Source organism: Mesoplodon mirus, assembly GCF_964341445.2.
Source record: "Mesoplodon mirus genome assembly, chromosome: 17".
Classification (NCBI taxonomy): Eukaryota; Metazoa; Chordata; class Mammalia; order Artiodactyla; family Ziphiidae; genus Mesoplodon; species Mesoplodon mirus.
The window spans coordinates 13870140-13885515 of NC_138993.1; the positions used below are offsets into that span (position 1 = coordinate 13870140).

Consider the following 15376-nt stretch of genomic DNA (forward strand, 5'->3'; position numbering starts at 1 on the left):
GTTGTAGATTTATAAAAGTTTTAATTTATTTTGGCTACCAATCTTTTGTTTTGGGGGTCAGGGATACATACATGCTATAGACAAAGGTTATGTTGAGATTTTTAAAAATATTCCTACTAAATTGTTTTGCCTCATCTGTCATTTTCTGAGCATTGTAAGATTTTAAAAACCCACTAAAATCATAGATTAATCAATATTTTCCTATAATCGTCAATTTTTGCTTTATATATTTCAATACAAATTCAAGAATGTCAGATAATCTTGGTTGGCAGTTGTTTTGTATTATGTAGAATTCCTCTGTATTAATGAATTTGCTCTAAATTGTATTTGGACTTTTGTTAATGTTGCTACACTGCCTTGCTTTTCTCCTGTTGGCTTAACGTAGCCTTCTTACATCCTTATAGTTTTCATATTTTCCTCGAATTTTGTTTACAGCTACTTTTTTATGTCTGTTTGTCTTTTTGTTTTTTAATCCAGCCCATCTGTTTTAAATAAGAAAAGATAAGCAGTTTGCCTTATTCTAGTTATGGCAATATATTTGGGCTTTTTATTTGGGGTTTCTGCATGTGGATTTTTCCTTTATTTTTTTTCCCTCCTTTACAGCTTCTTTTTTTTTTTTCTTTTTGCGGTACGCGGGGCTCTCACTGCTGTGGCCTCTCCCGTTGTGGAGCGCAGGCTCCGGACGCGCAGGCTCAGCGGCCATGGCTCATCGGCCCAGCCGCTTCGCGGCATGTGGTATCTTCCCAGACCGGGGCCCGAACTCGTGTCCCCTGCATTGGCAGGCGGACTCTCAACCACTGCGCCACCAGGGAAGCCCTACACCTTCTTGTTATGCCAAGAAAGTTTTCCGTATCCTTTGTGATTTTTATTTTCTACTGGTTTCTGTCTTTTGGTGGCAACTCATAATTTTAATGAAGATACTTTACTATCTGCCTAACAAAGTTTACTCTCTTGAAAAAGACAAGGACATGGAATAGTTTAGACACACACTGAATTTGTCTGTTTATAACTTCCTCTCTGTTGTTCCAAGTTTCAGTTTCAGCATTAAGTTGAAAATATCAGTTACGATGATTATTTATGCTTGCAATCAATAGTTGGATTTACCAGCATATTTTATTGATTGCTCAGCAAAGTGTCTTGCATCCAGTTCCTCCATTTGATTTTACTTTTCTTCTGTGTTTTTAGCAATTTCTCAGTGTGCATCTCTAGGTAAGAAAACCTCTTCATCTTTAAGGGCTGAAAATATGTTGATTTTGCCCTCACTCTTGAGTTCCGTTTTCCTTTGGTTTCTATGACTCCAGTGTTGATTCACAGCCTTTGTGCAGACTTAAGAGGCCAGCAGAACCATTTGCTTTGGGCTCCACTCACCACTATGATGTCCTGTTGTTCTGTTACGTTTTTAGTTCACAGACATGCTTATCTTGTTTTGATCATAGCTTTCCCTTTCCTTATCAAGCATAATAATGATACAGGGAAAGTCTTCAAAGCTACCAAAAAGAAATGGCATGCTATCTTTAATTTTTAATCTATCATTGCTGCTGACAAAGCCAAATAGAGGGTGTAAAATCACAAAACTGTCTTTAACCAGACGTCAATGTCTTCACTAGCTTTTCTACCCTAAAAAAAGGAAAGAAAAAAAATCAACTTCATAGCCTGGTGTTTCATTTTCTCAATGAACTGTAATTCAACCAGTCCCCCTCTGAGGGATTTTGGGCTTGTTTTCAATTGTGCCTGAGTACAAATGAAGTACAACATACTTGTGTATGTATCTTTGTACTCTTATGTTAGCATTTCTATATGATAAACCTCCATACATTGAATTCAGGGTAAAAATTATGTTCATTAAAATTTTGTGACAACCTTCAGTATTATGGTTGCCTTAGTTAAGGTTAGTTAGCTTAGTTAAGGGCACACATTTTATCTAGGCGTGGATCCTAATCCACCATTTCCTTGATGTGTGACTTTGGGCAAATCTCTTAATCTCCCTAATCCTTAGTTTCATTATCTGTGAAAAGAGGACTAATATAGTACGTACCTCATAGGGTGGCTGTAAGGATGAAGTAAGATACTGAAATCAAAACAATTAGTGTGGTATCTATCCATTACTTATTATTTGCTAAAGACACTGACATGAGCTAAAACAACCTGAAGGTTGCTGAGACCTGTAGAGGTTTTCAAAAGCACTGGTGAGATACATGGGTGGGGCTGGGAGTATATGGTAGATCTCTGTACCTTCTGCTCAGTTTTGCTCTGAAAACAATTCTGAACTGAAAACTACTCTAAAAAATATAGTCAACTTAAAAAAAGAAAGAAAGGAAGGAAGGAAGGAAGGAAGGAAGGAAGGAAGGAAGGAAGGAAGGAAGGAAGAAAGGAAGAAAGGAAAGAAAGAAAGAAAGAAGGAAGGAAAAAGAGAAAACACTGGTGCCTGGGGGAACCCATTGGAAATTATGATTCGATAAATTGGAGGTGAGAACAAGCATCTGTATCTTTAAATCTCCTTGGCTGATTCTAATGCACATCCAACTTGGAAATGCCTGGAGGCAAAGTATTTAAAAAGTGAAAGTAAAAAAAACCCGCTTCTCTTGGAGTTCATTGTGGTGGGCTTCCTTGCCCCTGTGGACCTGCTCCAGATTCAGTGAGTAAAGGAGGCTTAATTCCTCCCCTTAGAGAGCTCAGAGACAGTGAGGGATACAAGCCTGAGGTGACTGGGGAGGGGCGCGGGGTTGACGAGGGAAGACAGGGTGCTCCCCAGCACAAGTGACTTCTACTGAAACCCGAATTGCCTGACGTCCAGTGGTTTAGGACTCCGCGCCTCCATTGCAGGGAGTCTGGGTTCGATCCCTGGTCAGGGAACTAAGATCCCACAAGCTGTGTGGTGCGTCCAAAAAATAAAAAGAAATCTGAAAGGAGCCCGAGTTATCCTGTGCGGAGGAGGGAAGAGTGTTCAAAGCAATGGCAGTGGTATAGCAGAGACCGGGAGTGCCACGTTTAAGACGTTCAAGGCACTGGATTTTGGGGTAGAAAGGAGGCCAAAATGAGATTTAAAAGGCAAACTGAGACCAAATGTTTAGTGTTTTGCAAACCAGTGTTTTTAACCAATGTTAAAATGTCTGTTAGCAACCCTAAGAGCGTTGAAACATTGAAAGGCTTTCAGCAAAGGGATTGCCATGATGAGATTTGCTTTGGAGGATGGCCTCTGGTTAAGAGCCTAGCTAAGTTGCAGTTGGGAGAGTTCAATGGCTGGTGATGCTGGCTGCATCTAAGGTAGTGGCAGTGACATAGAGAGAAACCAGGGGGTGGGCAGTGGTGGTGACTCTGCCTCTGTTTGAGAGTTTACCCTGAGGTGCCCACGGCATGGGGTTGTGTAGGCAGCCAGTTATCAAGGTCCAAAACTCAGAAGAGAGATCTGAATTGGAAATCATTTAGGGAGGTTCCTTTGTATTATTTTCAGCACTGAACCAAAAGATGGCGTAGAAGGTTTTTTTTTTTTTTTTTTTATTCAATTCTAAGCAAACATCTTAGAGCTACAAAGCCTACTTGACCAATGTTCCAGGTACACGTGAGTAAATAAGATTTGGCTCCAGATAGCAATTACTACTGGCACCTCTTCCTTTCATCTCATGAGACACAAAGTAATGGTAAACATCAATCTAGACACCACAGACTCAGCAAAGGAAAAAAGTTCACTTTTTCCCTGTGGGGAAAAACTTAAATGATTTTCCCTTTGTCTTCATTGCAGGTGTGTGTGTTGTACGGCTTGCCAAGCCTCCTCATCAACTATGTTTGCAAGAAATAGACATGATTCTATCTGTGTTGTTTGTATTGAAAGTATTCCCAACCTTGAAAAGCATATTAATGTTTAATGAACTAAAACAGACTCTTCGGTAGGCAATGCCTTGATCTGTGCCCTTTCTTTAAAAGTATTAACACCACAAAGGATACAGAGAGAGAGTTTGGCTTCCCTTAAGAAATTCACACTATTTCACGTGGCCAATTTAAAAACCTCCCTTGTGCTTCCCTCACACTATTTGTATATAACTTTTCTTTTCTCTGCTGGGGGAATAAACGTGCATTCTGCTGTGTCACCTGTGGTTGGTGGAGTGGTGACGAATGACTGTTGTATGGTATTTTGTGGGTGTGGGCTACATGACTTTATTTGATATTGTCTCATTCCAGGTAGTAATACCTACCAGCCACTGACTGTTTTCTCTATTAAGATTGTGAACTTACAAGGCACGGTGTGTATTTAAGATCTGATTACACAATTAAATAGTTTTTTTCTTTCTGATCTACTTGAAGTTGTAATATGGATATTTACAAAACTAATAGACAAAGGTCTACCGTTTACTTAACTTTTAAGAGAAACCAAGCTCCTGGATAAAAACAAACAAATAAGCATCTTACCAAAGAGAGGTGAGTTAAAATCTTATTCATAAATGATAATAATTTGCAAGAACAAGCAATTCTTCTGAATTTCGCATAGGTATCCTTTAACTGTTGACAGTTTCATCCATTTATCTTTCTCTTCCTTTCACTAGTTTATTACCTACACATTAAAATGGTCAAGGAAACTCTTGCCAATTATCTTGAGCAATTATCTATAACTCGACTCACTGCTTGAAGGATTTTTAAATCGTTCACATTATATAAGATTCTGTACAAATGGTAATAATTATAAATAATATTTAAGTTTTAGAGACGTATGACAAGGTATTGAGAAATTGAAATAACAATAATGATTATTCTTTTCAGTTCTCATTCAACCACACTGAAAAGATACAGAGGTGCTAATGCCACACCATTTCTTTTTATTCATGATGTAAGAAACTAGGCAGTTAACGAGAATAAATAAAAACTATTAAAATGTGTTTTAATTTCATCAGAGTCACTTTATACTTTAGTTGTAGTGACTGCAATTGATTAATAGACTAATTTTCCAATGATCATGAATAGAGCATAGACAGGGAGAGAAAGTACATAAATAACTTAAATCTACAGATAGGCAAAAAATCAATCTTAAGGAGAGAAATATCTTTCCTAATGCGTTCTATTAGCTGCAGTGGTAAAATTGAGAGGTTTAGGATTAAAACCCTTTTTGCATTCCCCCTCTTTCTTTCTGCTGGAGGTAACCACACACTATACAATGGCGATATGATATATTGTTTGCATCATTCACATAAATCTTATTATTTATTGCATTGTTACATGTGCTGTGACCTCCCGCCTCTGTCTCTCTCTCCCTCCCTCTCTCGTTCTCTCTCTCTCACACACACATGCATAAAGCACATATGTCAGACACATAATAAATGTTCTACATGTGGTAACTATTATCTTCACTCTTAATGACAACTTGGATAAAAATTTTCAGAGTACTATTGAATACATAGAACTCTTTTTTTTCTTATATGAACTGCACATTAAGCTATAACATCAAAACACTTGATCTACAGTTGATGGAGTGAGTCTGAACACACACATGCAGAACCAGATTTGGTCTCTGTGTAGCCCATTTGGTGATTAATGGTCGTATTCACTCACATGATTTTAGTCTGTTCCACCTCTAGTATGTATCTGGGAGGAGTAGAGAGACAGGAATATGGGAGGTGTCATTATTAAATAGGGGGTCTCCCTTACTGTATTTCACAGATATCTTCCATAACTCAAATATAATCTGTACAGTGATGTGGTTTGCCAGGAATATGAAGAGGCTTAGATCACTCACTGGATGCAGATGATCAGGCCTCTGCAATCATTACAAAAGCCTTTTAAAAGACACACAGATGTGCTTGGTGTGGCCGTCTGGTCAAAATAAGCATTTTCAGGGTTTTGTCTTCACCTCTGCCCCCTACTCAGCGTGAGAAATGTAAGGAATTCATTGGTTTGTATTTGAGGTCCACCTTGGCTGAGGTTAATAAGATAATACCTTCATCTGTATACATCCACTCACAGGCCCTAGCACTGTCCAGGCTGAAGGGATGAGAAGGAGGTGAAAGTATGCTGTAGGCAGATTTATCACCCCGTGAACCAAAATATGCAGGCAACATTTCCAAGGTTGGTTTTGTATTATTCAAGAGTTCAGGTAGCTCTGTGCTTTTTATCACGCTCGCATATGAAGAAACAAAGAAAACGCAATTTTCCAGTTTCAATAAAGATAGTTTATTTGGGGGAAGGAAAATAAAGAATCCTTACTCAACTTGAGCAGTGCACAAAATGGGTTTCCTGTGGTTGTGAGCCATAATTGTAGGGTTTTGCTTCATTTTTGTGTTTGGTAATTCAATTAAATGCCCTGAAATGTGATAGTCATCTCTTGAATGACCTTGTGTTTTAGGGAACATTGATGTGAGTTGCATGACCTTTTAGACTTAGATCTTTGGAGTCCTGTAAAACCACACACAGATGACTAAAGTGTCTCAAGTCAAAGGACTATTTCTCTTATCACATGAATATACTCAATTAATTTATCTTTGTTGATAAGCTCACAATAGGTAAAGTATATACTCCATTTACTATTTCTGCAATTTCCCACAAGCCTATAAATATTTCAAAATAAGTTTTGAGGAATTTTTTAAAAGCTCACAAATCACCTCCCAGCTTTCTTCATTAGTCAGCTAACTGCTATCCCTCAGACTCTGGCAGCTGTCTCACAGGGTAAACTGCTGGTCACGGGTGGAATCAGACACGGAATGATGGTTAGATCAATTCATCGTCAATACTGGAGAAAAATACAAAGTCTCCAAAGTATGTGTCCTGTTTTAATGGCCTAAGTCACATGATTTTCATATACGTTTAAAACAAATGTAAGGGCTTCCCTGGTGGCACAGTGCTTGAGAGTCCGCCTGCCGATGCAGGGGACACGGGTTCGTGCCCCGGTCCGGGAAGATCCCACATGCCACGGAGCAGCTGGACCCATGAACCGTGGCCGCTGAGCCTGCGCGTCCGGAGCCTGTGCTCCGCAACGGGAGGGGCCCCAGCAGTGAGAGGCCCGCGTACCGCCAAAAAAAAAAAAAACACACACAAATGTAAGCCCCTTGGTATGAGATTATTTCTCTAGTGGAACCTCAGTTAGTATAGAGTACCCCCAAAACCCTATAGGTAACCTACTATCATGTCCTAAAGTCTTCAGGACTCATAATCATATATATTCTAGTTATGCCAGTAGGGGCTAACTCTCTAGGGGTTATAAGAGACCCAAAGACAGTGGACTGATGGACTAGAAGATGTCATTATGCAAATAGTCTCCAGAGTGATGACCCGGTAGGAGACAGTAAAATGAGCCGTCGGGCCAAATTCATAAAATTTCAGCTTTATGTGTTTTGTTTCATTTTGCTGCTATTTTACCAGCTCAACTTTTAGGAAGTACATTTAGAAGCCATTTATAACCCCACATACAGGGGAAAGAGTAACTCATATGCCTCAAGATAAGGATGCTCCATTAGAGGGAATTCCCTGGTGGTCCACTCGGTGCTTCCACTGCCATGGCATGGGTTCAGTCCCTTTTCGGGGAACTAAGATACCACAAGCCATGCAGCGCCACCAAAACAAAACACAGCAAAACAACAACAACAAAAATAAGCAATAAAAAAAAGTTCCATTCAGGAACTTTTTACCATATGTATACCATATGTATTTTTGTTTTTCAACAGAGGCATTTTGATCTGAAAACTGTGTAAGTCTAGAGATTAAAGAGATGTTATCTTGCTAAAAGGAAAAAAAATGATGGTATAAGGAAGTCGATAAGATGAAGCGAACTGTTCTTTGGAATTTCATCGTACAGTTTGATGTGGAAAAGTAAACGTAACAGAAATGGTTTCTGTTTCCTTCTTAACAGAACCCATCCTCTACTTTGGTGACGTCGAGTACCCTGTGGACGAGAGCATAGGCTCTGTGGACGTGCGGGTGTGGAGAACCGGCACTGACCTGTCCCAGGCTTCTAGCGTCACTGTGAGATCTCAGAAAACAGACCCTCCCTCCGCCGATGGTGAGCAGTTTCCTACAGCAACTCTCTTGAGTATTCTACAATTTTCAACTTACCCTGATGAAATACCTTAAAGCCCAAATACTTCACTTCTGTTTAAGCAGTCTGGTTGAATGTAATTTTTTCTGAAATTATTACTGTATAGTCGGTAAATCTAGGCTCTATTTACTATTGTGAGAAAATACATCTAAAGGGCCACAAATCAAAAGCTGAGTTATAAACATATAAGTCAAAGACTCTACATTTGAATGCCTTTATTTGCATGAATTGGTTCTCTATACTTGGGAAATCTACCATTGTTGAATATTATGACATCATATGCACAACTAGAATAATCGTGAAGGCCACCCTCAGAGAAATCTAGTGGCATTTAAGTATCATGCAGGTATGCATCTCCAGCTTGGCTCCTTCCTCATTTTAAACAAATGTCCCCATAAATACTTGGGACCCAGAGACTTTGCCTATACTTCATTATACAATCTGTCCTAGTCGACACATGCTTGCCTTTTATTCTGGAATCTACATCTGCTAAAAATTTATCATAAAGCTAGGACAAGCATAAGTTAAGAAATTTCCTTTTTTTGTCCCATCTAAATGACCAACAGTACAAACTATCTCTTACACATGCCCACACACATACGTCATACACACATCACACATTCATCACACATATCATTCATCCCATTTTATAAGTCACCCTTAAGTTTTCACTTTTTAAATGTTGTAGAACCAGCATAGTGTTTTGCATGTAGCCGGTGTCCAATAAACATTTGTTTAGCCAAATTAGTCATTTCTATAGAGAAAATTCAAATCAAAGAAAGAGATGAGAATAAAGGTGAAGAAGAAGAGGAAAAGAAAAACACGGAAGGAACCACAGTGAGATTCAGATACAGAGACTTTTAAAAATGAATTAAAGACACATACTCAAATATAGTTGCATATTCAGAGGTAAACAGATACAAAATGAGAGTTAGAAGAGCAGAAGGTATGAAAACAAGGAAGAAATAATACTGAACACTCTCCCCTATTCCCCGTCTTTTTGGATGTAGTGCCTAAAGGTTAAGAGAAAGTTTTGTTTTTTAAACTACTTTAGAACATAAATGGAGATGTCAACACTAGTACGTGCCCCACAGTCTGAAAAATAATAAGCCAAAAGCCAAATATGTCTCTGGGGCAGGTGTGGGTGAAGCATGTCAGACAAAAGCTTGTATCTGAAATGTGTTGTTTTAACCAGCAGGCAGTCACACACCTAAAGTTCTGTAGTAGCTTCTGAAAATAGACTTGGATATTTAACTAATGATAACAAAATTTCAATATTTATACTTCATATACAATGTATGATAATCAAACACTTGATTGATATCCTGGTTATTTTTAGACCTGATTTTTTTTTTTTTTTTTTTTTTTTTTTTTTTTTTTTTTTGCGGTACGCGGGCCTCTCACTGTTGTGGCCTCTCCCGTTGCGGAGCACAGGCTCCGGATGCGCAGGCTCAGCGGCCATGGCTCACGGGCCCAGCCGCTCCGTGGCATATGGGATCCTCCCGGACCGGGGCGCGAACCCGTATCCCCTGCATCGGCAGGCGGACTCTCGACCACTGCGCCACCAGGGAGGCCCTAGACCTGATTTTTATTAGTTCTACTTGAGAATTCCAAAATAGATTAAAAACAAACTATAAGACAGAAAGCTAAGATAACTAAAGGTAAAATAACTTGTTAGACACAGATAAGACAAAGTTCAGAACCTGATCTTTGATCTACCATCTCCATAACCAAAAGGTTAGACACTAATCTTTTGCATTCCATTAAATGTGTTTTCTGTAACGGTATGCTAGTCTATATATTTTAAAAAGGATTATAAATATATCTACACAGTTTGCTTCTCATTTTGTTTAAATTTAGTCCCCAACTGAAAAATTCTTCTGTTACTGTCATAGCTGGAACAGACTATGTGGGAATCAGTCGTCATTTAGATTTTGCACCTGGAGTCAACATGCAGACTGTTCGTGTTATCATTCTGGATGATCTTGGACAACCGGTGCTGGAGGGAATCGAGAAATTTGAACTTGTGCTTCGAATGCCTATGAATGCTGCCCTTGGTGATCCCAGCAAAGCCACCGTGGCCATAAATGATTCTGTCTCAGATTGTGAGTGTTTATTAATTTATGATGATAAGTAAAATGATAAGCTAGAGTTTATATAACTGTTAAGTAAAATGACAAACTAGGGTTTATATACCTGTATTAGTTTGCTAGGGCTGCCATAACAAAGTACTACAGACTCAGAAATTTCTTGTCTGACAGTTCTGGAGGTTAGGAGTCCAAGATCAAGGTATCAGCAGGATTACTTCCTTCTAAGGGATGCAAGAGAAGAATCTGTTCCAGCCCTCTCTCTTGTCTTGTAGATGGCCATCTTTTCCCTATGTGTCTTTACATCAGCTTCTATGTGTGTCTCTGTGTCCAAATTTCCCTTTTATATAAGGACACCAGTCATATTGAATTAGGGCCCACTCTAATGACCTCATTTTTACTTGATTAGCTCTCTAAAGACCCTATCTCCACATAAGGTCACATTCCGAGGTACTGGGTTTTAGGACTTCAACCTGTGAATTGGGAGACACAGTTCAACCCATAATAATACCTTAGCTGACCAAGTCTTACTTTCTCATCCTGATTATTCTGATAGAATTAAATGGTCTCAGAAGAAAACTTTCAGTCTTCCTCGCAAATTTAAAAAACTGAGATTGTTATCAATATCTTGATTGTGTGTCAAGAACTCTCTCCCACAGATGGGTGGAACCACATGGGGTTGCACAAACCCTTGAGTATTAATGGTCTTTTTCCATTTCTCAACACAAGACACTTTCTGTTATCTCCTTACTCCCAGACACTCCTGAAATTCCCCTAATGATGTGCCAAAAACACTGTTCTGAAGCAATAAGCTTCTGGACACATGGCAGGGCTCTCTGACACGTCATCACAAGAAAATTCTGAATAATCTTCTACCATGATGATCTTGACATTGCTTGGAGGAGTCTAACCTATTGTCAATGAGACCTATAGTTAATTGACCGAGTATAGGTGTCACTTTCTATTATATAATATATATAATATTATAGCCATTGTCAGCTTTTCCAACACGGTCCAGGTAAACAATGCATTGATTATGTGCACAATATTTAATATTATTCATATCAAGAAATTCTAAAAACTGGTGATAAAGCAACATATATAGATACAGACATCTTAAAATCTCTGGTTTTATCTACTTTTTCACGTTTCATTGCATCTTCCTACTCCACAAAATAGGCAGAGCAAAATTACAAGGACAAGGAAATCAAAATACTGAGTTAAGTGATTTGCTCAAGTCCAAAACACTGGCAAGTGACTGAGTGGAGAGTTGGATCCAGTTCTTCTCATTTCTGTTCAATTATTCTTCCCACAAAACCATGTTTTCTGAAATGCCGTTTTCCTTACATTTCTGTTCACTTTGATCCATATGTTTATTTTCTTGTATTTTTTTGCAGTGCCTAAGATGCAATTCAAAGAACGAGTATATACTGGCAATGAAAATGATGGGCAGATAGTTGCCATGATCCACAGGAGTGGAGATATCCAGTACAGGTCTTCGGTGAGATGCTACACGCGACAGGGGTCTGCCCAAGTGATGATGGACTTTGAAGAACGCCCAAACACTGATATCTCCACCGTCACCTTCCTCCCTGGTAAGTTTTGGCTTGAATTTTTTATTTGGAATTTGTGGAAGTGAAGTTTTGGGTGTGAAATATCTATCAAGGAAATACAAGTTCTCGATTTCAACAAGCTTATGACATGGTTTAATGTGCACTAAATGATAACAAAGTGAGGTAGATTTTAACAGGGTGAATGAATGTTCTTTTGGTTTCCGTATCAACTTATTGATTAGTTTCTAGTGATGTGCTATATTGTTTATTCAAACTTTATTCAGCAGATCATGGCATATCAAATGTGTAGATTTCACAGTACTGGGAAAGACTTAATGTTCAAATGACAGAAATGAAAGGAAATAGATGTCACATTTTTAATATGTATCCAATGTCATAAAATATTTGATCACTTTGATCCAATAATTGTACAAGATACATGTACTGTGGCCAAATGAATAATGACCTACCAGTACAAAGTTGCTAAATTTGCCTCCTGATCATAATGTTAGAACTTTGTAAATAAAATGGGCATTTCCTCTTTTCCCCTTGTTTTCAGACATAAGTGACAGAACTTAAGACAGGCATTAAAGAACTCCCTGTACAAATAGGGCCTGTCATTGCATATGTTCAAACCTCATCATTCATTCAGCAAATATTAATCAAAGGCTTATTACATGCCAGACACTGTTCTTTGCACTGTTGATACAGCAGGGAAAAAAGCAACATCCCTGCCCTCATGGGGCTTACCTTCTGGTTGCAGATGCTTCCCTTATGGCCTATGGGATGTGATGGTCCTGCTGTCATTATTATTGTTCCAGGTGAGACTGAAAAGCCTTGTATCCTTGAGCTGATGGATGACGTACTATACGAAGAGGTCGAGGAGCTCCGTCTGGTTCTTGGCACTCCACAAAGCAACTCCCCTTTTGGAGCTGTGGTTGGTGAACAAAATGAAACTCTGATAAGGATCAGAGATGATGCGGATAGTAAGAAGCTGTTTCTTGTGTTCAACTGTAAATTAGGAACTGAAATCCATCTGTATTAAAGTTTTAGGTGGCTCAGAAAATAACCCCCTCTTTCTGACTTGGCTTTTAAAGTAATTGAGAAATAGGAAAAAGACTAAGATAAGTGGAGAACGAAACCAACCATTTAAACTGAAAGTTATGTTGAAGAATATGGTTTATACCTAAATGCTAAATCCCAAGCATACATACCTCCCTGCTCTTCCTCACGTACCCTTGGGTGCAGGTTGTCCTGGGTCAACAATTTCCTCCTTCCCTTCCCACGGTCAGTGGCCCACTCCTATAAATTTTTGGCGCATAGAGACAGCCCAGAGCACGTGATTTCTGGGGGTTGGTTAATTGCTAAGGAAGGAGCTGGGCCATGCATGCTCAGTTTCTCATGACACACCAGTGATACTGAGCAAGGGGACAGAGGGAAGCCAAGAGAATAATATAATTCAGCTCCTCCCACATGGGAAACAGAGAAAAAACATTAGAAATGGAGAAAAAAAGCACTCCCTTTACAATTTAATTTGTCCGTGTCTCCCACTGTTTTAGAGACAATTATTAAATTTGGAGAAACCAAATTTAGCGTCAGTGAACCCAAAGAACCAGGACAGTCGGTGGTTATAAAAATTCCAGTGATTCGCCAAGGAGACACTTCAAAGGTTTCCGTTGTGAGGGTTCACACCAAGGACGGTTCAGCCACGTCTGGAGAGGACTATCACCCTGTGTCGGAAGGTATGGGGGCCCCCAGGGCCTGTGTCCAGATGCGTTGTGCTCACACTATGTTAGTGCTGGTGCCCTTGAGAACAAAGAAGAGAAATATCCATCCAACTGAAATACAAATACATGTACTCCTTTCAATTAATCTCCTTCAAGAAAACAAAGTCAATGGAATTTATTTCCAGCGTTTCCCTTTTTGACTGCTGGGTACATGGGTTAGGGAAATTTTGAGTTAGTGTGTTAGATGATCTTCTGTTTTGAGTCTACAGTCCTTTAATTTTCAGTGGGTTTTACCTGCATTATGGCAATCCGATATCAAATAATAATTTTCCTGAATAGCCTATTGCATTGAAAATGTGCATGATAGCCAAGAAGACAGTCATAGAACAACAACAATCCAAAACTTCAAGCTAGAAAGTTTAGTGTTAATGAAGGACAGTCAAAGGGGGACAGATTACCAGCCACAGGGACCAGGAATTCTCTGGGCCTTAGGAACTCATAATGAATACATTTCATCCATCCCTCACCTTCTTCAACCTTTTGGATTATTTCACCCATTACTTTTATGAGTATAAAACAAGTCAGTTCTTCTCTCTCTCTGTGGATTGTTTACTGGCAAAATAGAGACTGCCAACAGTTTTTGATGATCATAGACTACAGGCATTCATCTTGATCTGCTCACTTGAGAACAAAGTTTAGGAAGTGACAGAGTCAGTAATAGAATTAATGAAACAGTTGGAAAAACTAGCATCTTCTACAAAGGAACATTTATTTTCTTTGCACATATGGTAAAAGTTTGATGAACTACTATAGAGCTTCAAAGTTATCCTCATATTATTTTCTATGTAAAGAATGATAATATATTGGATATATATGCATAAAACCCAAAAAGAGAGGAAAAAACTGATCAGCTGCTAAATTATAAAATCTAAAATAAGTATTTCTAAAATGAGCATGTTTTACATGAAAGAAACACCTTCTAAATGTGGATGACATGACCTTTAACAGAAGATGCTTTTCTTATAAAGAAAAAATTCTTTTTGCTAAGACAGAAACAAAATTATATGTATATAGTAAATTGACAAATGAAATCAGAGAAAACTTAAATAACAGTAAATCAACCCGTGTCTCTTTTATCCTATAAATGTCAACATGTGTTTATAAATATTTATAATAAAAATTTAATAATCTTTCCTGAAATATATTTTAATTTCTCCTTTTATGGTCCAAATTGAGGTAGTCATTTACAATAAACAAAAAATTAAATGTAGAATAAACATTGAAATATTTTTGTGTTAAAAATGTCTAGGGGCTTCCCTGGTGGTGCAGGAGTTAAGAATCCACCTGCCAATGCAGGGGACATGGATTCGAACCCTGGTCCAGGAAGATCCCATGTGCTGCCAAGCAACTAAGGCCGTGTGCCACAACTACTGAGCCTGTGCTCTAGAGCCTGCGAACCACAACTACTGAGCCCGTGCACCTAGAGCCCATGCTCTGCAACAAGAGAAGCCACTGCTTGCCACAACTAGAGAAAGCCCGCCCGCAGCAACGAAGACCCAACACAGCCAAAAAATAAATAGATAAATTTATTTTTTTTAAAAAAAGTCTAAAGTGGCTGAGGAAACAACTATCACCTAGCATGTATAGTGTATGAAAACAATTAATTTAAGCATTTAAAATAAATACTTAAGTTTTCAACTTCTCAGAAGCTAGGTTTATATAATTCGGAGGGTTACAAAACTCAAATGTTTACAAGACAAGCAATGAAAATGAGGGAAGCAAGGAAAGTGTGAGGGAAAGATGGAGTGATGGAAATGTTCTTCAACCAGAAAGTCCATTCCATGCTGAGAAAGACCTGTACTGTCATTGTCATAGCCAGATGACTGTTGCCAGGCAGAAAAGTGCAAAACATCTAAAAAATCTGTATTTTTCTATGAAATCCCCAGATGTTGAAGGGTTAGAAAATAAATTTTCATTGCACCTTCACACAGGTCA

At 38.6% G+C, this 15376-nt stretch overlaps 1 protein-coding gene across 1 annotated transcript in view; it reads left to right on the plus strand.

The window, feature by feature from the left end:
* The window catches only part of FREM2 (FRAS1 related extracellular matrix 2), a gene marked incomplete at its 5' end in the record, with an annotated part of 150848 nt that overhangs the window by 101129 nt on the left and 34343 nt on the right, over positions 1-15376 (plus strand). The window contains 5 exons of the mRNA XM_082601912.1: positions 7829-7978; positions 9910-10119; positions 11499-11696; positions 12476-12640; positions 13214-13396. Of these exons, the coding sequence (XP_082458038.1) occupies positions 7829-7978; positions 9910-10119; positions 11499-11696; positions 12476-12640; positions 13214-13396 (906 nt within the window). The remainder of the gene's footprint in view (positions 1-7828; positions 7979-9909; positions 10120-11498; positions 11697-12475; positions 12641-13213; positions 13397-15376) is intronic.